Here is a 27,597-nt window from a genome sequence, read left to right as displayed (position 1 = left end):
GTCTAGAGGTTATAATAAGGTAATACAAAGCTCTAGTTGCACCCTACCTAGAATATTGTGTGCACTTGTGGTCACCTCACAACAAACAAGACATCATTGCACTGAGAAGTTAGAGAAGGGCAACTAGGCTGATCCCAGGACTGAATGACAGCATCTAGGAGGACGGGTAAAAACACTGTATCTCTTCAGCCCAGAAAAAAAGGATAACAGGGGACTTGATTGAAGTCTATAAATAGATGGAAGCTGAGTAAAAAGTTTAGAACACAAGGTTGTGGGTGGAGTTAAGTACAGAGAGTGTTGCAACTACAGAAATCCTGGCATTGCAGCACAGCTCGTCTTCATCAGGAAGTGGAAGGAAAAAAATCTCGTACCCTTGTGGGTGATCACCTCCCGAGCACAGCAGGGAGAGTGGGGGTGTGCTAATGTCTGGGGTACCGCAGCTGGTTCTAATCAACCGCATTCCAAGCAAGGACGAATCCCAAACTACTGCGGTGATGTACATACACTTTCGTTATGAAATACTTCTAACTAAGGCAAAAGTGACGATGACTCTACAGTGTCTGCTTCTGCTTTGTACAATTCAAACGATACACTGTTCTGCAGCATCACGCCTATTTCAAATGTTTTGGCAGGAAGTGTGCTTTGTAGGCGTATGGGAAAAATAAAATCTGTTAGATGGCTCCAGTAGTTATGCAAAACAAATCTAAACTCACCTCTTCCAAGTCAGATTACACGTCGACTTAACTGGAACTTCAGGAGAGGATTTCAATATACAGTACAATAATTGCATTGTGTAAGTATCGAATTATTATTAACATTGAATTGAATCAGCACAATATACAATATCAAAAAGATTTCGTGTGTCCTTAAGTTGCAATTACAACAGCTGTGTACTGTTTTGTGGTAATAACGTAAGTGTTTGTGCTTGTTCCAAATTCTAAAAAAAAAAAAAAAAAAAAAACCGAAACATACGGTAATTCTTAAGTTTTAACGAATAAAATGCATATAATGTATCTTATTTAAATTGTATAAACTTTTTTTGCAAAAAGTAAACTTTAGTTAGATAAATGACGCCCTGAGAGGCTTATAAATAAATATTGCTTTCAGTAAAAATAACTACAAGCATATCTTAAAATGTAGGTATTTCCTATATTATTATATTATTTCATTATTATGCACCAAATTAAATAAGTTTGAAGATTGTTTTTTTTCTGATCTCAGAATTTCCCAGATTCAAATTCTCTTCATGTGTAATGTCCAAAAAAAAAAAAAAAGAAAAAGATTGTCGTTAAGTTTAATTGGTAATCTAATAATAATAATAATAATAATAATAATAATAATAATAATAATAAAAAAAAAAAAAAAAAAAACGAGAATACAGAAACTGATTAATTTAATTATGAAGTATATGTGAGAATGTATTACTGTGATGTAGTCCTAGTAGCCACCAGAAACAAACGGTGTTGAAATAAGTGACATTTAGATTTAGGGGGCTAATCTTAGGAGTTAGGGGTAAGTCACAAATGACACGACACGGACTGAAGTTGCGCATGGACAAATATCTGGTGTTAGTAGGCGTAATTGTGAACGACGTGTAGTTCAATCAGTTCTGTTGAAGGGGAAAACATGTTTTGAAATATGCGTTGCCAAAGATATCCAGTTTAAACGTAGTTGTTTTTCTTGTTTTTTTTTTTTTTTTTTCTAGTTGTCTTTTGTTTGGGTGCTTAAAGAAAAAAAAAAATCAGCTTGAGCACAAGAGCCGCAGTTGTAGGCTATGTATGGTACAAAACAGCTGTATTTTGTTTTACTATATTTTTGTAAATAAGTTTAGAATAGAGCCCTGGCTGCAACCCGACGGGACCACACTATAAGTAGTTACCAATTGTCATCAGATTTTACACAAAAAACGTGCCTTAGCTGCACGCGCACGCACTCATCTAGTTTCAGGCAGGACACTGAGAAAGTACAATGCTGCGGAGGTGTCAATCTAAATCTATCACTTTGTATGGCAATGAAATCATTCTGGGTAAGAGAAGCAAAGTGCTACCTAGCAATAGCCAATGAACTGCGTTTTAAGGACATGCAGTGCCCGGTTACTGATCTCTTCAGGAGAGAATGATGAGAAAGGGACAGCAATCGCATTTTTTTTTTTTTTTTTTTTATTTCAGACTGCATGTTGTTGACAGTAGCAACGAGCACAGAGAAAAGATAGGTGGTTAAGACACCGTTGCAAAGTTAAGCGGCATCTATGGGACTTTTAAATAATAAATACATTCATACAAATGTATTAATTTAATACATAAAAACATAAAATCCCTACAACACAACTGACCTCTCTTTCTTAATACTCGAGGAGACGGCAACATGTTTGCAATACAATTTTAAATTAAAATAATACAATGCCTATTGCCTCTAGACAAGTTTTTGATTAACCACATTTGTGTACACTTAGTTCGTTTCTCTTTTGTCCAATTTTAAGAATGTGTCCAATTTTAAGAATTTGAGATCTCTGAATTTAGTCGGGTCGGTTCCAAAAAGATGTGTGGTCTGGTTGGGCTTAAAATTCAGGCACGAGCAGACATCTACTTTAGAATATTTTCATAATGGACTTTTTTTTCTTTATAATGGCAAGGACGAGAAATTTGGTAGAATTTTGTGTTTTTGAGTGTGCCAGTTAAATGTAGGCGGTGCTGGAGCACTGACCTCTCCACCCACATCTAAAACTCATTACATTAATTCAGCTGAGTGAGAGCTTTGCTATCACCTGGCCTAGAAGGTTACTGTGTTGGTTCACAATTTGTACATTTTATAGAGTTAAATTTAGCACATTACTAATGTGTCTGCTGTGCCTATGACCACAGACTTACAAGAAGGTCAAGTGTTTCGCTTCCTTCTGCATTTTGGATTGTACAAAATAAAAATAAAAAACTAATTCAGCTTAAAAACAGGCAATTTCCATCGTGGCAGGGAGTTTTCTTATTTTGCAATAAACTGACATACAGATATAGTGTTGCAATCAGTTAAAATTACAAGCTGACTGATAATTAAAATTCATTAATTATAAACAACAGGACAGGGCGGCTGGTCGCTTGACACACGGAGGAGGCACGTTGTAAGGGAGCTGCGTTTTTATATGTACAGTGTGTGTGTGTGTATATATATATACACACACACAGTGGCTATAGAAAGTCTACATCCCCTTTCAAAATGTTCACCTTTTATTGCCTTATAGCCTGGAATTAAAATGTATTAAAATAGTTTTTTTTTTTCATTTATCTACACATCCTACCCCACAACTTCCAAGTGAAAAAAATATTCTAGAAATATGTAGAACATTTATTAAAAATAAAAACTGAAATAGCTTGGTTGGATAAGTGTCCACCCCCCCCCCCCCCCCCCCCTTTGTAATAGCAATCATAAATTAGCTTAGGTGTAACTAGGCGCCTTAAAAATCACACACCAAGTTAAGTGGCCTCCACCTGTGTTAAATTGTAGTGATTCACATGATTTCAGGATAAATTCAGCAGTTCCTGTAGGTTCCCTCTGCTGGGTAGTGCATTTCAAAGCAAAGACTCAACCATGAGCACCAAGGCGCTTTCAGAAGAACTCCGGGACAAAGTTGTTGAAAGGCACAGATCAAGGGATGGGTGTAAAAAAATATCAAAGGCCTTGAATGTCCCTTGGAGCTCGGTCAAGACGATTATTAAGAAGTGGAAGGTGTATGACACCACCAAGACCCTGCCTAGATCAGGCCATCCCACCAAACTGGATAACCAAGCAAGAAGGAAACTGATCAGAGAGGCTACCAAGAGGCCATGGCAATTTGGCCAAGTCTGGTCAAAGTGTGCATGTGACAACAATATCCCAAGCACTTCACAAATCTGGCCTGTATGGTAGGATGGCAAGAAGGAAGCCATTACTCAAGAAAGCCCACCTTGAATCCATATTTGAAATATGCAAAAAAAATTCGGGAGATTCTGTGGCCATGTGGCAGTTTTTTTTTTTTTTTGTGGTCTGATGAAACTAAAATGGAACTTTTTGGCCTAAATGCAAAGCGTTATGTTTGGCGCAAACCCAACACAGCGCATCACCCAAAGAACACCACTGTGAAGTATGGTGGTGGCAGCATCGTGTTATGGGGATGTTTTTCACTGCAGTGACTGGGGCACTTGTCACGATAGAAGGGAAAATGAATGGAGCAAAGTACAGAGAAGTCCTTGAGGAAAACCTGCTGCCCTCTACAAGAAAGCTAAAACTGTGATAGAAGTTCACCTTTCAGCATGACAACGACCCAAAGCACACAGCCAAAGCTACATTGGAGTAGCTAAGGAACAGAAAGGTAAATGTCATTGAGAGTCAGAGCCCCAACCTAAATCCAATTGAAAATTTGTGGCATGAGTTAAAGATTGCTGTCCATCAACGCTTCCCAAGGAACTTGACAGAGCTTGAACAGTTTTGTAAAGAAGAATGGTCAAATACTGCCAAATTTAGGTTTGCAAAGTTGGTAGAGACCTACCCCAACAGACTCACAGCTGTAATTGCTGCCAAAGGTGCTTCCACCAAGTATTAACTCAGGGGTGTGGAGACTTATCCAATCATGATCTTTCAGTTTTGTATTTAATATTTTTTTTTTCCCCAATAAAACCTTTTTCCCCCTTAACAGTGTAGAGTATGGTGTGTACATAAGTGGAAAAAAAAATCCTTGTTTAAGTGCATAAACTCTGAGGCACTGACACAACAAAATGTGAAAAAACTTCAAGGGGATGTAGACTTTCTATATATATATATATATATATATATATATATATATATATATATATATATATATATATATATATATATATATATATATATATATATATATAATATATATATGTTTTCACTCACTCAGGGTTGTGTGTTCGGTGAGTGGAGAACGGGTGTGGAGAGGAGAGAATAATAATAGTTGGAGAAATACCATCTCACCGTGTTTGTCTGTAGTCCATTTTGTTTGTCTCTTTATTTTGGCTAAAGTGTCATGTCCTTTGTTTTGTTTGTCTTGCAACCTTTTATTTTCTGCTGTGTTTAATTATTAAATGCTGAGCAAAAACAATCGCTCAGCTTCACCAAACTCCACCTCTCTGTTGTTTATTTGTTGGTTCCTGGTTCTGACGTCACCCACTACAGCCGTCTTTGTGACAGGGAGTCAAATATCTGCCAAGTTTTATGCAGCTGTCCAATCATAACCAAGCAGAGGCCCTTCTCAGTATTCGTCATGAAAATTAAAGGCGAGTAAGTAGCCAATGGGAAAGTGAAAGATCTGACAGCTCTCCAATCATTTGTGAGCAGAGTTGGATGTTAATATGCTGGGTAAGCACTGAATTTCGCCAACTATTATTGAGAAAAATAATACATTTCATATTTAGAATTTAATTTTCTATCTGTATATATTTTTTTTATTTTACCAGAAAAGGGAACACTGTAGTATATTTAGTTACAAATCCACTTTCTTTGAATAATTGTACTGGAGATGAGCGATCTTTAAAACAGAATAATGTCGACAAATTTTCCAAATTGAAACAAAGCTAAACACAGTCTACACTTGTATTCATGGTTATCTGTGTAAACAAGCTATTTACAAATATTTGCATTGCATATTTTATGTAAATTATTTAAAGAATAAGCACAGCATGCACAATTACTACCTGAGACTTGGCCTTATCAGAGTGAGCCAAGAATAACCCCACTATATATATATATATATATATATATATATATATATATATATATATATATAGTGCCTTGCAAAAGTATTCAGACCCCTGACCAATTCTCTCATATTACCGAATTACAAATGGTACATTGAAATTTCGTTCTGTTTGATATTTTATTTTAAACACTGAAACTCAAAATCAATTATTGTAAGGTGATATTGGTTTTATGTTGGGAAATATTTTTAAGAAAAATAAAAAACTGAAATATCTTGCTTGCATAAGTATTCAACCCCTGTGCTGTGGAAGCTCCCAGTTTGCACCGATGAAAGAAATTGCCCTAACGAGGACACAATTACCTTACCATTGGCCTCCACCTGTGAACCATTAAAGTTGCTGTCACATTTTCTGGATAAAAACCCCACTGTTGAAGGATCATTGGTAAGGCTGTGAATCTGAAGGAAAATGAAGACCAAAGAGCATTCTACAGAAGTTAGAGATAAAGTAATACAAATGCATAGATTAGGGAAAGGGTACAAAATAATATCCAAGTGTTTGGATATCCCAGTGAGCACAGTTGGATCAATAATCAGGAAGTGGAAGCTGCATCACACCACCCAGGCACTGCCAAGAAAAGGCCGTCCCTCAAAACTCAGCGCTCAAACAAGAAGGAGACTTGTGAGAGAAGCCACAGAGAGGCCAACAATCACTTTGAAGGAGCTACAGAGTTCAATGGCTGGGAGTGGAGTAATGGTGCACCAGTCAACCATATCAAGAGCTCTGCATAACACTGGCCTGTATGGGAGGGTGGCAAGAAAGAAGCCATTACTCAAAAAGTACCATCTGAAAGCACATCTGGAGTTTGCCAGAAAGCATGAGAGTGACCCAGCTGTGATGTGGGAAAAGGTTTTGTGGTCAGATGAGACCAAGATAGAGCTTTTTGGCCAAAACTCAAAGTGCTATGTGTGGCGCAAACCTAACACTGCCCATGCCTCAAGACACGCCATCCCTACAGTGAAGTATGGTGGTGGCAGCATCATGCTGTGGGGATGCTTCTCATCAGCAGGGACTGGGCATCTTGTTACAATTGAAGGAAGAATGGATGGAGCAAAATACAGGAAAATACTGCAAGAGAATCTGCTTCAGTCCACTAAAAAACTGAAGCTTGGGAGGAAATTCACCTTTCAGCAGGAACCAATGATCCCAAGCACAAGGCCATAGCAACATTGGAGTGGCTCAAGAACAAAAAGGTGAATGTCCTACAGTGGCCCAGTCAAAGTCCTGATCTCAATCCCATTGAGAATCTGTGGCACTATTTGAAAATTGCAGTCCACAAGCGTCGTCCAACCAACCTGAACAACCTGGAGCAAATCTGCCAAGAAGAATGGGCCAAAATCACTCTGACACTGTGTGCAAAGCTGGTACATACTTACCCCAAAAGACTTAAAGCTGTTATTGCAGCAAAAGGTGGCTCTACCAGATATTAATGTGTGGGGGTTGATTACTTATACAAGCAAGATATTTCAGTTTTTTTTATTTTTCTTAAAAATATTTCCCAACATAAAACTAATGTCACCTTACAATAATTGATTTTGAGTTTCATTGTTGTAAAAAAAAAATATCGAACAGAACGAAATTTCAATGTACCATTTGTAATTCAGTAATATGAGAGGGTCAGGCGTCTGAATACTTTTGCAAGACACTGTGTGTGTGTGTGTGTGTGTGTGTGTGTGTGTGTGTGTGTGTGTATATATATATATATATATAAATAAAATGTATGTCGCAAGAAGGTAAGATAAGAACTTATGCAATAGTCAGCGTGCCCGCAAACAGCCAAGTAAGATCAATTTATGCCTGTGCCAAAATTACTTTGAGGACCACTGATCTAGAGACACGAGAAGCTTTTCCACACCAGCTGAAATTGCACCTATTGTCATTACTAAAGGAATGCGTTTGTAATGCTGGTGCATAGCTTGGTCAAGACTGCCCTGTCAGAGTGAAAAACTTGCAGCTCTGTTTTCCAAGTAATCCATGTCAAAGAATTGTCCATATACAGGGAATCAAACACTTTATCTGGAAATTCCCTATTCATCGTAGCTAAATTTTCAAAATTTAGTAGGTCATGAATCGCGTTTCCTCCATGCATGCAAACCGATTGCGAATCTGAAGTATTATATTATCCAAAATTGAAACATATTTGGCCCAATAGCTTCAGTTTCACCTCAGAATTGATGTGAGCGTTTGATTTAGCATGCTGTTTCATTTCATAGTCCACATTTTTTTAATCGGCATATCTGTACTTTATCCATGTATGCGTAGATGAAGAGATATTAAAAAGTAAACTGGGCCAATAATATAAGCGATTTGTAACAGTGCTGCCAGTAAGCCAGTCTACTCTGTCATACCAATTACAATGAAATAACCTACTCTTTCCAGAATCTTCTTGTACTGTGTTTAGTTTAGGCTGAGGCCTACCAGCATCCTTTTATGGAAACCTTCTGTGTACTCCAGCATTCTAAATGGATTCTCTAACAGTTCTACCACATTCTCCATTTCGCTTTATATAACAGTTTTCAATAACACTGTCAGGTATTTAATACTGTATTTCACTATTGACTTTTTACAAATGTTCTGCAGTTGGGTGGGATGTTATCTGAGGCACTAGCTATCCCATGACTATTGGGCATGCTCAGCACAAGAATCATTAGATGGCAGTATACCAGAGACACTTGGGAGGCTGGCCTCCTCTGTGGGAAAAAAAAGGAATGCAATTCATCCAATAAAACATGTTTCTGGGGTCAGTTGACTGTTGGCAACTAGTGTTAGAGTATATTGGAGATGGGGAAAACTAACAGAACCGTGCCTCCGCCTAACTGCATAGTGTGAATTTAAGGTGTTGATATTATTATTATTATTATTAGTATTATTATTATTATTATTATTATTAAGAAGAAGAAGTATAATGATGATGGTGATGCCTCCTTTGCCTCCTCTAAGGAGCTTCTACTGGACAGCACACATTGAACAGGTACTCAGATCAACCGCTGCACTGTATTCTGTTCTGAATGCAGGGTTACTGTTATCTTTGTTCGTTTGTTTCACAAGGCTCAACATGTTTCAAATGAACTAATACAGGAGCAAGTCTATTATCCAGAGCTGACATAACTGTTAGTTTTCCATTCCTGAATGAGAAGAAAGTGGGATTGGATAATGATGAGTTGGGTCTCTGTTCCTCCACTACAGCTGCTTGAACCACTCGTGAACTTGCAGACTTGGTGGGGTGGGGTAGGGTGGGGCAGGAGGGTTAAAGGAAGTTCTTAGCAAGTTTGACTTGTGCAAGCAGTTCTTTAGATTTGTGAAGAAATGTAAGTGTAGTGTGCATCTGTACCGACACCTCCACACTATTCCTTTCGCAGGGGATGGGTGCATTACCACTTGTTTCATGGACTGAGTGTTTATGATCAAGAATGCTTTGAGTCGTTTCTTGTGGCTTCCCAATGATATCTCATGATAGTGAGTCATGACTTCCTAAAGTTCACCACTGGACCATCTGTCTCTTCTTCCCCCTACCTTGCTGTATCTCACATAGTCTCAGCAAAACAAGCCTGTCCAGATCTTTATGACAGTACTTCCATTGAATCTTCTAGTGTTGAGGACTTGGATGATGGCAGTGTGGTCTAGTGGTTAGAGCTGAGAAGAGACTCTGAGGGAGGCAGTGTGGTCTAGTGGTTAGAGCTGAGAGACTTAGAGGGAGGCAATGTAGTCTAGTGGTTATAGATGAGGTACTGGGAGGGAGGCAGTGTGGTATAGTGGTTAGAGCTGAGGGACTGGGATAGAGGCAGTGTTGTCTAATGGTTATAGATGAGGGACTGGGAGGGAAGTGGTGTGGTCTTCTGGTCAGAACAGGGTGAGATTTGTCAAAACAGTAGGCAAGCCTATAGTAAAGATACATCACATTGATTCATCAATCATGTGCCATCATCTGCCACCATGCAAATGCAGTTATCGTTTAAAACTTTTGAAATTATTATTCTCGATTTCTAGAAGGCAATAACAGCTTTGATAACTTGCATGGACTGTACATATTTTAAACTGCCCTGACTTGTAGTACAAGCTGTTCAACCCACTCTGTGATATTTTATGTTTTGTTACCAAACAACCGCTGCTAAACTTACCCAACAATCCCAGCAGAAACAACAGGCAACTGTTCTTCTGAGGCTGCTTCTGATGACAAATTCCTTTGGCTTTGGGAAGATTATGTTAGGTTTGTGTATTGTTGATACTAGGGATGGGAATTTTAAACATTTTAAATGTATACAATCTAAAGAAGTGGTTAAACGTTGAACAATATGCTAGAGTGGTCACGTGACACATTTCACCAAACATATATTTTTAAATTTATTTTAGTAATTTATCATAATACAGTAATCCGTTGCGTATCCGACTGTTGTGGTGCCACAGTAAGGGTGGATATTAGGAAGAGGCAATTGCCTCCAAGTAGTTTTTCTAATTGGTGCAACAGCAAGATTGACACTGGGGCGGGTTTTGTTCTTTGTCAATCTGGCGCTTCATTGGTACACTCTGTTCATGTTGTAGTAGGTCCAGTCAATGGGGGTAAGAAAGTTAATGACAAATGTTTTTCTGATGTTTTGTTATATATTTTTAATAAAATGGAATCTCTAAACAAAGGAACGAGGCATACAAATACAAAGAGAGGTGTGTTGGTATGTAGATGTGGTTCGAACATTTAAAACACGTGCGTAGTGGATTCAAACAGCTTTATTGGTAGAGCACAAGGTATTAGGAAGTGTGCATAGCAAATGTTTCTCACTCATGTTTCTCACTTCCTACCCACTACCTTGCATAAAAGTCATAATATTTGGGAAACTTAACTGTCAAAATACAAACGTGCATTAATTCAAACCTGTAATTTAAAGGTACAGACACACATTTACAACCTGTGTAACAATTACAAATTTCTAACACAGAAATTAGTCTTGTTTTAAAAACATCTATCGTTTTCTATAATACTTTACTTTTTTTAGAAGATTCAATACTGGTCTATTTTTGCAGCAGGAATGATGGTTTGAACATAGCAACGTCAGCGATATCAACATACTGATGTTTTAAAACTGTTCTGCTAAGTCTTCACAGAACTGGCTGGTGGTGTCAGTATGGTCACAAGTGTTTTGAGAAATACAATTTTATGCGGTAGCTAGAAAACAGTCCATAGAGACACTGAGAATCAGAGAGATCCAGCATAAATGGTTTTTGGCCATGACTATTACACCGTGTAACAATTTTATTTATTTTATTTTTTTTGTTCCTGGGTAGTAAGTGTTATTTCCTAATTGCTTATGCCTCAAAAGTATAGAAAATGGCTATTATTCCCCACAAACTTTGCTTTTGTGACCAGGACAGTGATATTTCAAAATATCATTATTTCCAATGGGAAAACGGGCAAATGTGTGTCTTTTCGTTCACATAAAGTCAGAAAAAAACAACATATGAATCCAAATTAACATGTATTTATACTAAAGTAATACAGTATAATAGTAAATCTCGAAAAACTACTCACTTCTAAATCTTTTGTAGTCATTTTTGTATTACTTTAGTATAAATACATGTTAATTCGGATTCATATGTTGTTTTTTTCTGACTTTATGTCTATACTTTTGAGGCATAAGCAATTAGGAAATAACACTTACTACCCAGGAACAAAAATTGTGTTACATAGTGTTGTCTATATGGATATCATCTGTATGAATGAAATCTTCCAGCAGAAAGACATTGTAAGTGCAAAATCTACATACCCTGCCGCAGAGCGTGGGATACAAAAAGCAAAGCCGTGATACCCCTGCCCATCTGCCGTCAAATTGCATTCAGGACCAGAACATTGGTGGGATGCAAACCTTCCCCCAGGTTTAGGAACCACTTGAAAACTTAGTAGTAATTAAACTAATAATTTTATTCATTTTTTATATATTTTTCTCCAGAATAATTTCCTATCTGACCTGTGGATTTTGTGGTGAGCCCTGGAATTGTTGACATAACAAAACCAATCAAAACCCCCAGAACAGTCCATGACAATGAGACCCAGCCTGCTCCTGTGTTCCTGCCTGTGGGCCCTGGCTTGCGCTGGGCTGGTGCTGAGCCTGGATGAGGGCTGCCTCCTGATTAGCGAGGTGAACGCTGACAACCCTGGGCTGGATACCACAGAGTTTGTGGAGCTGCACCACAGCAGTGGGCAGAGGGCCAGCCTGGAGGGGTACACCCTGGTCTTCTACAATGGCAATGGCAACATGGCCTACAAGGTGTTAAACCTGACGGGTCACGTGACTGAGGACAGTGGCTACTTCCTAGTGGGCTCTGCCTCGGTGTCCCCTCGTCCAGCTATCATCCTGCCAGCCAATAGTATCCAGAATGGGCTGGATGGCATTGCTCTGTACCATGGGGAGAATGGTTACAGCGTAGGCATGAAAGTAACAGCAACAGGCCTGGTAGACGCCATTGTGTACAAATCTCGACCTTCAGACAGTTCCAGAGTCCTGGAGGAGGTCCTAACGCCTGGCAAGCCATGCTTTCTAGAAGATGGGTCTTTCCAGCTAGGAGATGAGTCCATCGAGCGTTGCTGGCTCTCCAGGTCTAACTGGACATTCCAGGCTGGCACTCCCTCCCCTGGCCGCACAAATCCCTGCACCAGTCCAAGTATAAACTCCCCTGTCCAGATCAGCGAGCTCCGGCTGGGGGAAGGGGTCTTCCTGGAGCTCAGTATGCCCCAGCCTGCTCCAACCTCCACCCCCCTCGCTCTGGTGCTTCTAGATGGTGTGACGGCAACCGTGAGCTTCAGCTTGGACATCCAGATACAGGATTCTACCAGCTTGGGCCTCTTCCTTATCGCACCAGTCAGGGGAAATGTATCAGGTAATGCCCTTATACTATTCTATATTGTATTTGTTGTCTCTGATACTCAGTACAGTAGTTTTCTATACTATACTATACAGTATTAAGCAGTGCTATAGAAACAAGTACACCCATGGGACACTAGAAACATTATCGGACAATAGGCTGCTATTCAGCTGCGATAGAATCTGTTGTATGGATAGTAATCACCACTGACATATCCTAGCATATTAAAATAAATGGTGACTTTCTTTCTCTCTGCAGCCTCCCAGGTGCTGCCCCCTGAGGGTGCTTCTCTCCTCCAGCAGTCGGGTGCGCTGGCAGGCGCAGTGGTGCTGTACGCTGGGGGGGTGGCTGATTATCCTACAGGGAGCCCCATTAGCCAGGACCAGCCAATCGACGCCCTCGTTTACACAGGAGGGGGGGTGCTGAACCCTAATCTCACACAGACCCTGATCCCTGGCAGAGAGCCTTTCCTTCTCAGCAGCAGGTGCCATTACATTTCACAGTCACCGCATTGATGAAAGCATTAGCCAAAATACTTGTGTGTTTGACCTGGTGATTTTATACAGGGGTGGTTTAAAGTCGGTAAAGGCTGCTGCTGAGCTTTCTGATGAGAATTTGAATATGTAGATATAACTCGTCTCTCTCTCTCTGACAGGTTGCAGGAAGGGGGTGTATCACTGAGCCGCTGTGGGGCGGCCAAATGGAGCAGGGACCCCGGGGTCTTCATAGGGGGTCATCCCACCCCGGGGCAGGCTAATGAGTGCCTGGGGCTGGGGCTGTGTCCTTACACTCTGGGTACGTCATCAAGACCATTAACTCTTTGCGGTCCATTTATTCAGTCAGGCGCATCAGGTCTAATTTATTTTCACACGCGCTGTTTAAATTTTTATTTTTTTTTCAGAGTAAAACAGGTTTAAAAGGCACTGAATCGCAAAAGGACACTCATTACTGTATCTCCAGCCACGCCCCACCCCTTGTTCACTGTATTTTTCAGATACCTATTTATAGACGTGTGTATTGATAAATCCTCTCCTGATCACTCGTTTTATCACCAAACTCTTCAATAATGCGAACCAAGTTATTATTTTATTACTGTAACATCTCAAAAAGCTCTTCAAATGTCTGTGATATTCTTTGAGCGCTGGATGCAGAAGCAGCTATCTCCATTGTTATCTCTGTCCGTGTTACCTCTAGTGCATGGGGCTATGAGATACGCCCTTTTTTTCAGTCTCACTTGGCCATTGAAAGGTTTTCTTGGCTTTTTCCTAAGAAAAAATGACTAGAGACCTGTACTTTATGTCTTTTTGATGATATTGGCCTGGAAAGGGAAAATTGTAATGTCGGACATGGTCCGACATAGGTGTGCAAAGGGTTAACCCTCACTCCGTACTTTTGAAACAGCTTGTGATTATACTTCAGTGGTTCCTATATGCACCAACCTTTGCTTTTTAGTTACATTGATTGATGTTTTGTCTACATGTTTTTTTTTTTTCTTTTCGTTAGGACAGTTTGTACACAGGTTATTGACCTGAAAAAGAGAATTAAACTTTGAATTTACACAGCTTCAAATAAATAACTCAGAAGGTTAGTTGAAGAGCATCTATGTGTACTGTAATTGTTTCTTGCTAGTAACATTTGTAGTTTCCCTAAGATAACAATGGTGCAAAATTTCACAAAATTAGTATTGTGCAAAGTGATTTTGAATAAGACTCACTAATAGGGATGGGTCGGTATACTGGTTTTTCGGTTTACATTACGATATTAATACCGTTCCTTTTATTCTAAACCGTAGTTATCATAATTCCTTTACACAACGGTTAACGCATTTTTCAACTGCAAACGCTTCTTTTAATTCAAGCGATGGTACTTGCAAACTTAGTAAAGTGTCTGAGGAAGTAAAGTGTCTTTTTGTGAACTGATACGTATTTTGATAATGGTTTTGAAGGAAAATGTCAATGATACAGAATACTCGTTTCAGTTCCTGTGTTCTTTAACCAGAGCTTGCTGCGCTGGCTGCTCTTGGCTGCTGTCTTTCTGACGTCACATGCAGCTTTTAGAGAAACGCCTTCTCCAAACCTTGCAGCATAGCACGCATTTTCAATGTGCTATATTTACATTTGTCTGGATTATCAGTTTAATGTAATTGATTAACATTAACTTTATTGTAAAATTATACATCACTAAATAATAATAGTAATAATTTTTATTTTTTATATAGCGCCGTTCATAGTGGACCACCATCACAAAGCACTTTACAAGATACGAGACTAGGGTGTGTGAACTATGCATCAGCTGCAGAGTCACTTACAACAACGTCTCACTCCAAAGACGGAGCAAAAGGAGGTTAAGTGACTTGCTCAGGGTCACACAGTGAGTCAGTGGCTGAGCTGGGATTTGAACTGGGGACCTCCTGGTTATAAGCCTGCTTCTTTAACCACTGGACCACATAGCCTACTTGTCATGGGTTTAGTACATTAATTAATTAATTAATTAATTAATGAATGAATGAATGAATATAGTGTTGACAAGGCTGTTCACGGCCTCATTGTATAATGATAAAATGTCGTTCGCCTCCACTAACAAGGTGGCAGCAGTAGTTTTAGTGGTTATTTGCATTACGATTAGCAGGTCACTCGTGATCTTTGCATCATCCCTTTGGTTCACAGCCCCAGCCAGCCTCCTGCAGTAACATTTCAAAGCTGCGCTGGGCTGTGCAAGATCTGCACAGATTTCTGTGGGTGTTGAGTGATGTCTACAGTGCATCTCCGAGATTCTGTGCAGCACTGTGCAGAACTGCAGAAATCTGCGGTATAAGAACACGACCAATGTCACAATTAAAATTAGCACAGACCTGTGACTGCAGCAGGATAGCCTACTTATTATCAACATAGTTTTGTTTAAACAAGTTATAACAGTTTTCCAATTTTCTTAGGTAAGTGAAGAAATCGTTTTTTTTTTTTTTTTGTTTTTTTTTTTAAAACAAAGTCCACATGTGTAGTAATCATTGGAAGCTTACATGTCGTGACATGTTGAAAAAATAAACAACTCCTCTCTGCTCTTAAATAATATCCTGTGGTACACGTTTGTGTTTTAAGCAATAAGACCGATCATTTCCCAATTCTGTTTACCATCAGCTATTATATATCAGTATTTATTTATTTAATGTTTTAACAAACTACAGCACCACATCATGTTGAGCAAATAATAGAGCTTAATACTGATGTACTGTATACCGTGTTATTAAGGTTACCACTTTAATTTTTTTAACGGTTATCATACATGCAAATTTTATAGCGTCCTATCCTTACTCACTAACTGTGCAAAGTGATTTTGAGTAAGGCCCTCTCTAAATGACTGCACTAACTTGGATTCCCTCCCAGTAGTTCAGGGCAGCACCATCATCCCTCCTGTTGACCCCTCGGGTCATGGTGAGTTCCTGTTGAGTGAGGTGAATGCAGATAGCCCTGGCGCACGAGAGGACTACGAGTTCATTGAGATTTGGCATACCTCGGGCCAACAAGCCAGTCTGGATGGGGTCTGGCTGCTCCTCTTTAATGGCTTTGACAACAAGGCCTACCAGCAGATGGACCTCACCGGCCACCGCACTGACCCACAAGGCTTCTTCCTGGTGGGAAGCTCCGGAGTGACCCCGCGGCCCTCCATTGTGCTGCCCCCAAACACAGTGCAGAATGGCCCAGACGCTGTGGCCCTGTACCGCAGCCCCCAGGGGCCCCCCTTCACGCAAGGGGGTTCAATTCCCACGGAGGGGCTGCTGGATGCTGTGGTGTACCGCTCAAGGGGTTCTGACAAGGGGGCGAGGGTCCTGGGAGAGGTGCTGACCCCTGGGCAGCCCCACCTCTTGGAGGACCCCTCCTTCAGCTCTGTGGACGAGTCTCTGAGCCGCTGCGGGAGTCTCAAGCCTCGTCTGCTTGCTGCCTTCCAGGTGAGATCAGGCTCTCTTTAGGGCTCGGGAAAGATTGCATTTTTATTTTTCTGGGGCTGAAGTGACATGTTGTAGGACGTTTAATTATCTGCAGTTTCACTGTACTTCTCCATGAGAGAGGTACAACTAAAAGAAAGGTACTTGACTTAGTTTCATAGAGTATAATGGTATAATGACCTCCAATGAACCACGTTTATAGCCTCAACCCTGAACTCTTGCTATAGGTTACCCTGCTGACCCCTATGAAGGAGAACGCCTGTGCTGTCGAACCCACCCTTCACCCCCAGCCCACCCTCAAACCCAAGCTCGACGGGTTTGTCATCTTCGAGGTGGTCGGAGCTAACTGGACCAACGCTACAGACCAGCAGGCCTTTGTGGAGCTGCGAGCCCCGCCCCAGTCCAGTATGGTGGGCTATGTTCTGGTGGTGTTTGAACAGGGGCCCGTCCGTGCCTCCATCTCCATACCGCTGACCGGGGAGAGCAACAGCCTGGGCTTCTACCTGATCGGGACCAGTGTCTCCACCAGTAAGGAACTCTCATATATACTCCCACACTTGGGGGGGGGGGGGGGGCATCCACGTTAGTCATTTCAGTCATTGTGTCAAATCAACTTGAATTCTATGGAAGCATGGTAGCCTCTGCTCATGATAGGAAAAATTGAACCCAGAGGCGACTTTCAATTTAACCCTAAATAACTAAACTTGCTTAGATTGCTGCAACTAGAGTGATAGTTATTAAGCAGTGTCTCTGCGACATATTTCAGTACTGCTTGATTTGACATGGAATGACCCAAGTATAAAGGATCAATGTTAATACTTGATGAATGGTGTGTCTAGCCAGTGTCAAAACTGTCGTGCACCTTTCTGTATTAATGAGATTTCTCTTGTGGTTTCAGTATAAAGTACCACATGGTTAATGGTGTATTAAATGTACTTTGAGGTTAGACATGATTCCGAGAGCTTTGAGTTTTAAAATGTCTCCAGGATGTGATGACTGAAGTATAAAATGGCATTGTGAATCTCAACAAGAATTAGAATAGTTAAGATAACTGATAATACCTGCAGTACCAAGTTGCTCTGAGACTAATGCAAATCAATCATTTGAAAATCTCCCATATTTCATCAGTGAATATATATATATTTTTGTTTGTAGTATTCAATGCAGAAGTACTTTCATGCCTGTTACTGATTGTAATAGTCAATGTGCCTCCTCTACAGACCAGCGCCTGCCCGTGATATCCAATGGCACTCCTATACCACAAAGGGGTGCCGTGGCACTGTACCACGGCTTTCCCAGCTCATTTCCCGTAGGGATGCCCGCGTCGAACCGCAGTCTTGTTGATGCCGTGGTGTTCAGTGATGACCAGGAGCTGCTGCAGACTCTCACCCCCAGCAGCCAGCTCTACACTCCCGAGTTCAGGTGAGCCTTCATTCCTTCCATACCATCCCATCTGGACAGTATTTAGATGGCAGTTTGGCTGTGCTATGTTGTGGTTACTCCTGTTGGGATTCTGCTTGGATTTCAATAGGTAGTTGTGTTGTTTGCTAAAGCTCTCCAAGAAGTCTTTTTTTTTTTTTTTCTTGGGCTTTTCAGGAAAGAATATGGAATGTCTAAAGAAGTTTATTTGAAATATTATATAGTGTATGTTAAAGCTAATGACAGGTAAAAATAGGTAAGGCCGTTGTTTTTAAATTATTGGTTATTACTTTATGTTGTTGATGTAAATAGATGTGATTAGTTTTTGGTGTCAGTGCTTTATTAATACAGATTTACTCAACATAACTTAAATCAGGCCCAAATTCTACATTTAACCCTTAGCGATCCATTTATTCAGCGCTTCTCAGGCATGTCAGGTCCAATTTATTTTCACACGTTCTGTTTATTTTACATGCGCTGTTGAAAATAATTTTTTTCAGAGCACGACAGGTTTAAAAAGCACTGAATCGCAAAAGTATACTCAGTACTGAATCTCCAGCCAAGCCCCACCCCTTGTTCTCTGTATTTTTCACATACCTCGTTATAGACGTGCATACTGATAAATCCTTTCCTGATCACTCGTTTTATCCCCAAACTCCTCAATAATGCGATCCAAGTTTTATTACTATAACATCTCAAAAAGCTCTGCAAATGTCCATGATATTCTTTGAGGAAGCAGCTATCTCTTTTGTTTATGTCTGTGTTATCTCTGTGGTGCATGATTTTTTTTTTCCCGGCTTCATTCAGCTCCTATCTATCTCACTCAGCCATTGAAAGGTTTTTTTCGGCTTTTTCCTGAGAAAAAATGACAAGAGACCAGTGCTTTACAAAAGGGAAAATTGTCTGACATAGGACAGCAAAGGGTTAAGATTAGGTCATGTTTTATGAAAGATATTCAAAACTTGATCATTGTTACGTGTCGATCTCTCAAGTGTTTCACAGGTGGTAACACATGGCTGCAATTATCTGAAGCTTTCTCTTCCTTTCACTGTGTCTCTCTGGTTCTCAGGCCAGAGTTGGGGTTGGTCTCCCTCAGTCGCTGCTCCTGCTGTGAGCTGAGGACCCCCCAGGCTTGGACCCCTTCGAAGCCAACCCCCCAGAATGACAGTCTGTGTCCCTCCCAAACATTCCCCCTTGAGCTGGACCTGTGTGTGAGCAAGCAGAGGAGCAGGGGGGGCAGCGCTGAGACAGGTAACCTCTCCTCTGATTTGTATGGTTCACTTGACAGGTGACCTTTTCCTCTAGTTTGTCAGAATTCATTTCTTTGGTCAGTAATCGGGGAAATAGAAAAAATATGTGTGAAAATGTTAGAACATTTTGTGCTTTAATTAGACATCTTAATGTAGGAACAACTCAATAATTGATAATTGAATGTTTATCTGGGTTGATTAGTTTTCTTACTCCCAATATTTCTTGACGTGTTACAAAGATCAAGGATTTACTATGAACACACATTCATGCACAGACACAAGGAATGTTTAATCACTAGCAGTATTTTACTAAGTACACAAATAATAAACAGAAGTCAGAAAGTAAATCTCTTAGTCTCTATGCACAAAACACAATTCAAAAACTCTCACTGCTTTAACTTGACTAGCAGGCAACTGAAATATGACATCGCCTGTCTCCTCACACACCAGCAGCAGCAGCAAGCAAGCAAGCAAGCAAGCAGGCTGTGACGTAGTATCTTATTAAAAGTATATGGCAAGTTTACTTTTTAAAGAAATTTTTCATTCAATAATGAGGTAGATTACTTATAGTTACTTCATCAAGTTTCACTAAAAGTTCTTTCACACGCAAAGTATGCACACTAAATAATTGGAAACTCAATCTGTTGAAGTGTCCAGTACAAAACTCTACTCTCAGCAATGAAGTCTTCAATCCTACATTGGATCAAACTTGGTAATGAAGCTTTCAATTCTCGACAGAATCAAGAAACAGCTGTAAAAAAGTCCTCAGTCCTGAGTATAGGATCCACAACAGTGCCCGTCCACTCTGTCCTCTCGTTGAATCTTTCAGCTACACAAGTAGCAGGGCACAGTTTTACTGCAGTCCTGCAGCCGGGTCTCAGTCTCGTTGCTTGTGGTCGTTGACTCACTTGCAGCTTGCTTCCTCTTCTTGGGTCTGTTTTCAGACAGAGTCCCGTCTTGATTTCGTTTTTAGGCATTTTTTCATTTTTTCATCTTTAGGATTTTACGTTTTTAGTCCCGGAGTTGCAGCTTTGCTTAACAGAGTGACAGCACCCTGTTTAGCATTCTATGTGGAGCGCAAAATGTTCAGTTTTGCTTTGATTTTTATAGTTTTTTTCCTCTGCTGAGTAGCCACTTTCATGAAATCATTTGTGTATCTTGCCTTTTCAGCTCTTCAAGATTTGTCCTTTGTCTGCTTCCTTTCGTCCAGCAGCTTGTTGCTGCAGTTGGGACTTGTTGACATCTATACTTTGTCTTCCTTGCACCAAATTGATTGTGTTTGCAGTTTTGCGGTCTCACTGTCCTTTCAGCCTCACCCAGTCCAGACACTCCCCTCCTAGCCCTGGTCATCTTCAGTTCAGTATTCCTGCCAGAAACCAAGGGGCCATTTTCCTAAGACACAGGAGGTTGCTGTTTTTCCTAAGACACAGCAGGTTCATTAATTAGTCCAGTTATATCATTAGTACACATTCATGTATTATCATATTCAGGGAATATGTCCTACGTTAAACAGCTTTTTAAAAGTATCATGCATTTTAACATTTTATCATGCATTTTATGTGTGGCTGTGTGTTTCTTTTCTCTTACTATTTTTAATGAATTGCATGTGTGACCTGTTTCTCATCAATTGAATTAGACAATCACTAATTTTCCAATTTTGGAGATTTTCTGTTAAAGTGGTTTGATTTCATATGCACAACAAATCAAAACAGAAGCAATGGAGTGTTCTAATAAATGTGCACAATACTGTTCATCCATACAGTATGATGGTATTGCAGATGCTCTGTTGAACTGAACCAGTCCTCTTCGCCACTGATTTGAAAATACACAGTTGTCGCTAGGGGTTTTAGTTTCCATTTCATTGAAACTATGGTATTCAACACATTTAAACTCTTAAATTACTGGAAATGTTATCATAAAAATCATAAAAAAAGCTATTAAGCTATCATAAAAAAAACATCCATTATTTTTATAAATTACCGCAACAAGTATTCTTGTGTCCAGCATTTAACTGTACACGGAGAAGACTGAAGAGACATTGAATGTGAAACAGATTACTGTACACTAAGGCTAACATCTGTTTGACCTGCATGTTTTATAATGAGAGCGGTTAAACACTTAACGTATATTGAAACTAGTCACACCGATAGCTGAAAGGTGAAGGTTTGGAGGGTGCTTTAATGAAAGGATCCACTGGTGTGTATAACACTGCTGAGAAGGCTCTCTTGCTGTTTCTTGGCAGACTGTAGGCAGTGGCTGCACAGGGAAGGCAGCAGAGAGGCCATGCGGAGTGAGGTGGCGCTGTACCTGGAGTCACACTGCCACTGCGGATTCTCCCCAGTCCACCTGCACGGTGAGTGGGTGCCTTGCACAGCCCAGCTAGACCAAGGGTCATTCATTATTGAGATGCCATGATATATTGCAATGCAACAGTTTTGTGTCTGTGCATCCTAGTACCCAACCAGTCTTCTAAATACTTGTTCTCCTATGACAGAAGCCCAGTTCTCCTGCTATGAGGGTCAGATACGATTAAGAGGACACATCCTGGCACTGTCCGAGGATCAGCGCAACAACATAAACCAGACGTTGAAGAACACAAGTCTAATGCAGCTCTCGGAGGGCATGGTGGGAATGAGCTGCCAAGAACCAGGGTCCTACAGGTCCCAGGGCTCAGGTACTGTAGAGACAGGAGGGCTACAGGGCAATAGGACAGGCATGTGAACTGTTAGTGTCTTAACAGTGAAAACCTCTCAAAGTTTTTCCTGTCAATAACCAGTCAGCTACTTTCTCTATTGCCTCATATTTTCAGCCACAGTGTGCTTTGACCCATAAGATTGCTGGTGTGAAATGACAGTAAGCACTAGACTCCCTGGAAGGCTATGCAAGCACATTGACAATTAATTTAACCCAGTGTAGTACCAAATATTTAACTTGAAAATACATGTGTTTTATTACATGTTTCTTTAAAAACTACATTTTGAGACTTGTGGCTAATGTAAGTGCAAAATTGTATTTTTTTTTTTGTTAGCAACAATTGCTATAATGTGGTCAGACTGAAGGTGTATAAACATGGCCTTTCCTGTACAACTGTTGGGTCAATTGCAACGAACTTGCAGAGTTAGTAGGGAGCTGCGTACTAAGTTGCGTACCAGCTAGTACGGTACTATCTCGGGATCATCCCCAGCTGCGTACTAACTTAATACCAATTGCAACAAAAAAAGAAGAAGAGCAAAGTTGGGGACTAGCTGATCTCCAGCTTTAGTACAGTACTAAGGATTGTGGTTTGTTTTGGTGCGCTTCCAAACAGGAACTGAAGAGGGCCAGGGCGCAAAATCTGAGCTATTGGTACAAATTATATTTTAAAAGTGCGGTTTTTCGTAAAGGTCGTTGTTGTTTTTTTTTTGTTTTGGTGGTGGTTTTTTTTTTTTTTTTTTTTTTTTTTTTTTAAGAAACCTAAACATCTTAATTATTCTATTTATTTTGATTTATTCATGCTTAATTTTTAAACTTTGGAGTATATATATATATATTATATATATATATATATATATATATATATAATATAATATATATATAAATTATAATTACTATCCCATATATATTTAAAAAAAAAAGAAAAAGAAAATGCATTGCACAGGCAGCGATTGAACCCAGCACCTCCAGCACAGCACCGATCCGCTATACAAGAGAGCCGCGACCCCTTACGAATGTATCAGTATTGTTGTGTTGCGTCACCTACCAGACCTGACCCCTACCCCATGCATGCTACAGCCTACTAATATGTAGCATTGGTGACTAAAAGCGTACTTTTGACACAAGTATACATATAGCCTGTTAAAAGCGTACTTTTGACACAAGTATACATATAGCCTGTTATGTATAGCTTAAAAATATATTACGCATATATTAAATATTGTAATTCTGTTCCATGTGGGTAATACATAATTACTCTGCAGCTTTAAATATATTCTCAATTATTTCATGATATTTGTAATAAATCCTTTCAACCGTAATTGTAATATTTTGCCGTTAGATCATTTTTTCGCTGTGGAAGAGACATGATCAGTGTGGGGGTATCGTTTTCCGTATTGTATAACGTCACGAAACTCATTCCAACGCTACACAAACATACAATGCCAGCAATTACATCCCTTATATTAAAAAATATATAAATACCAGTAAATATGTGTTTTATATGTAAAATATAGGCACATGGATTTGTGATTTATGAAATGTTCAGTTACAAAAGTTGTCAATACATTTGGGGATTTTTCACATTTGTTTCACTTAGTACTTTACTATAAATCGTTAGTCTATAGAAAGGGTTAAACTAACTTAGTCTCGTACTTGGTATCCTCTAGAGCAGGGGTTCCCAAAGTGCGGCTCGCAGGCCAAATGCAGCCCGTGAAGACGTTTAGTGCGGCCCCCCCAAAATCCACCCTCAACACCCCCCCTTGTGACCATTTACTTTTTTTACATTTTCTGAAAATTTGTTAAAAAATTATGCATGCAATTTGGGGGAATTTAATAATACACAGCAAAGTTCATAAAAAATCTGTAACATACGTTTTATACATGTTTTGGATCAAATCTGGACCCTCTTAAGCCAATTTTATTAATTAAGTTGTTACGGTCATTATATGTGCACTGTCCCTTTAAAAAAAAAAAATAACGGCACCTATAGTGCACAGTAGATTTGCCACACTGAAGGAAAATAACATGGAACCTCCTAAGGAAAGAAAAAGCGCTTCTACTTAAATTATTATTTTGTCGTCTCCTATCGCTTTCAATGGGGGAAGATGCTTAAAGACTGTGATATCAAGACGTGAAGGTACCATCCATACGACGTTAGATAAAGTACTACTGTAGTAACAGTACCAGGCTACAATTTCAAATTGTTACATTTCTTTTTTGTACAGTGTTTCTGAATAAGACTACAGTTAGGCTACAGTAAGTAGCTAGTAGGATGTTAGGTAGCAATCGTATGTAATTGCATAGAAAGCACCAATTAATGGCAGATAATTTATGAATAATGTTGCACTTTAAATAGAAATGTGTGATTATTTCATTGATTTCAGAAAGAAAAAATAAATAAAAACATCAAGGTAAAATACAGTAGCGTCTGTGTTTTATTTCTGCACATTTACTATGGAAATAGCTCTAAATGTCCACACCATGGGGCAATTTACACAATTTGTTTAATTCGAATCAAACTATTTGTATGGTCCCCAGAGATTTGAATTAAGCAGCATTCACTGTACATATTTTCAGCTCTTAGTGAAGTGGTTAGTTGACAAGTCAAGATGCATCCTGCCTCACTACTGAAGAATAACCCACAAATGAATTTAATTGGTATAGTTTGAAGAGTATCTACTGTGGTATTATCTTCTTTAATTGTTGTGACCTGGACAATGTAAGATGTGACATATGATATTGGTGCTCAAACATAAGCCTGTTGTGGCACCAAGACACAGGATAAAATACAAATACAGGATAAAATTCAAATACATTTCAAAGCTGCTGGTGTTGCAGTGGTAGTAATATACATTCCTAATTTAAAAATACAAAAATGTATAGGAAATAAAAAAAAGGTATGATTTGGGACATATTTCGGTTTCATGAGTGGTACATTTTCTTGTGCGGCCCCCCATCCCATGCAACCTCTGGAAATTGGCCCTCCATCACCACAACTTTTGGGAACCCCTGATCTAGAGGGCAGCAGCAGTTATTTTTGGATTTGTTACAACTGAGACCTTTTTTAGTATGTGGCTGAGGACTGTCTTCATCCGCCAAGTTTGTTGCAATTGGTATTTAATTTGCATACTAGTTTAGTACAGAGCTGTGTCCTAACCACGGGATCATCCCCAGTTAGTACACTGCTTTCAGTTCATTGCAATTGACCCAGTGAGTTTACTAAACCTGTTTATTGCTCTGCAGTGTTGAAAGAGTTATAAATTATGAGGCTATGAGATATGAGCTGTGATGAACCTAAGCAAGCCGAACACTATAAAAAGCACAGGTGACGCATGCTGGTCAGTTGGAGTATAAATGGTATGTGATTTTTCTTCATGTTTTTAGTTTCTTTCTCTCTTGTGTGTGTTTTCTCCTCAGAGATGGCCCCTGGCTGGGAGATAGCACTGGTCTTTGCTGCATTATTGGTTGTTGGACTGGCAGTTGCTGCAGCTTATTACTGGTACAGGAGGAGGTAAGAACCTGAACTCCATCTCTATTTAAACCATTGCTAGACGGGCACCATCATCACTACCCTCACTTCTGTTGTGCTCAAGATTTTTGGATTTTTGCTGGCCCTTATTTGTATTGCTATTGATTAAATGTTTAAACTGTTGCTCCCAGGTACCGTATCACTTCCTGTCACATGTTCTATTAGAGGCAATCTGGACTACAGTGCAGGAAGGGATTAGGTACCAGTAAGCAACAGCAACATTGTATCTATTGACTTCCCTAAATATCTTGACAGATTATTCAATTGACACTAATTAGATGAGCCCACAGTGTCCTATCTGCAGCAAAAAACAGGAGTGTAAGGGTCGGGTTGGGACCTATTACTTGTAACAGAAAATAATTGAACTTGCTTGTAAGGGAAATATAAGGGACATCTAAGAATGATATGAGAACATTTTTAACATCTAATTTATTTGTCCATGTTCTATTTCCCACAGGCGTCCCCTGAATTACTCCTCAATTGAGCTAAACAATCAGGGCGACCCCTGATTTCTAGGGTCCCTGGACCCCTCATTCCACCTCCCCTGGGACTGCAGTGATTTAAACCTGATCTCCCAACTCCTACAAACAAAAGGGGTTCTCATTAGCCAGCAGACCTAATCCGTCTTCAGAGGTGTTTTTGTAATCCTGTGTGTGTGTGCATTTTTTCAAACACTTATCTCAAACTGTTTGAGATACAGACTTCATATTTTTGTGTTTCAGTTCTTCCAGTAAAATTTTATTCTAATTGTTGTCCAATACCAATATGGGGGTGAATTTACAAAGCCTATTTGGTCCACTATTTTAACCTACCAACAGAAACTGTGAACCATACATCCTTCATATACTGCACAACCACTTCATTTTTTTGCAGAGCATTCTGCTGGCTATTGTTACGGTGGACGAAGCAGGCAGCTGGAGATTTCAGCCTACAGAGATTTCTGCTCAGAGAATTGCTACTCATGAATTTTGTAGATTTCTACTTGTTGTATAATTGTATACTAATCAGTGTGCACAATCTTTCTGCATTTTGTATAAATGCTCATTCAGCATAATTGCTCTGGTAAACATAAATAATAATCACAATACTTTGACATTTTTATTTGATTTCCCATTACCATTTCAGAAAATATCATCTCCACTGTTAAAAACTGAATAAAAATAGAATTTTAAAGTCAAATACACATCGAAGTATAGCATAGCAATTGAAGACTGTACTATGTGCAATGTATTTTTATTTTTGGTTGTAGTATCTTCTTGACTGATTTTAAAAACACTGACAGTCAAAATGTTAGTGATTACGTATGCAATGTGAAGTTTTGTTTTGTTTTGTTTTTAGCGCTACCCTTTTGCAAACGTCATTATTCAGTGTCTTTGTCGACTTTGATTCGTGTTTGTATAATCAAGTAGGCAGTCTAAGCTTTTTGACTGTGTAGGCCCTTGAATGTAGGACGTACAGGTGAAAAAATGTATTTCTTTCCTTTACTCTTAGATTTCAAAACCTAAACCAATCAGGGCTGAAGTAAAATGTACACTAGTTGCTACATCACGGTTGGAAAAAATATACAGTAAAAAATGCAGCACTGGGATAGTAATGTTTTCCTAATAGACCAATACATCACATTTTGATATGTAGTAAACTATTTGCAATACTGTGCAGTACCGGGCCATGCCCTCCTGCTAGTCTGCCCAGTGAGCTGTGTTTTTGGGAAGCTTTCTTGTAAACTTAAACCTTTCAGTTTAAAACCACCATCTAGCTTAGAAGAACTATTTTTATACATATTAATTTTTTTTTAACTTACACTATGTAACGCAATTTTTGTTCCTGGGTAGTAAGTGTTATTTCCTAATTGCTTATGCCTCAAAAGTATAGAAAATGGCTATTATTCCCCACAAACTTTGCTTTTGTGACCAGGACAGTGATATTTCAAAATATCACTATTTCCAATGGGAAAACGGGCAAATATGTATCTTTTCGTTCACATAAAGTCAGAAAAAAACAACATATGAATCCAAATTAACATGTATTTATACTAAAGTAATACAAAAATGACTACAAAAGATTTAGAAGTGAGTAGTTTTTCGAGATTTACGATTATACTGTAAATACAGTATAATCGTAAATCTCGAAAAACTACTCCTAAATCTTTTGTAGTCATTTTTGTAT

The 27,597-nt window shown here is 39.4% G+C and overlaps 1 protein-coding gene across 3 annotated transcripts; it reads left to right on the top strand.

Annotated features, from left to right (window-relative positions):
- Nucleotides 1-327: 327 nt before the first annotated feature.
- Nucleotides 328-27,285, top strand: si:ch211-183d21.1. 3 transcript variants are annotated; one of them, XM_041229843.1, is made up of 12 exons: nt 328-793; nt 11,687-12,614; nt 12,858-13,083; nt 13,255-13,394; nt 15,983-16,542; nt 16,767-17,067; nt 17,760-17,961; nt 19,028-19,209; nt 21,451-21,561; nt 21,703-21,882; nt 25,320-25,413; nt 26,305-27,285. In XM_041229843.1, exons 2-12 carry the CDS (start codon nt 11,774-11,776, stop codon nt 26,483-26,485), a joined length of 3,018 nt encoding a protein of 1,005 aa, XP_041085777.1. In that variant the 5' UTR covers nt 328-793; nt 11,687-11,773; the 3' UTR covers nt 26,486-27,285. The 3 variants fall into 3 exon arrangements, with proteins under 3 accessions (XP_041085777.1, XP_041085776.1, XP_041085778.1); XM_041229842.1 differs by having other exon boundaries at nt 15,980-16,542; XM_041229844.1 differs by having other exon boundaries at nt 15,980-16,542; nt 25,889-26,397.
- Nucleotides 27,286-27,597: the final 312 nt, after the last annotated feature.

This window comes from Polyodon spathula, chromosome 26, assembly GCF_017654505.1.
Source record: "Polyodon spathula isolate WHYD16114869_AA chromosome 26, ASM1765450v1, whole genome shotgun sequence".
In the NCBI taxonomy this organism is placed as follows: Eukaryota; Metazoa; Chordata; class Actinopteri; order Acipenseriformes; family Polyodontidae; genus Polyodon; species Polyodon spathula.
The sequence above is the reverse complement of the archived record's forward strand: the minus strand, read 5'-3'. Positions and strand labels throughout refer to the sequence as shown.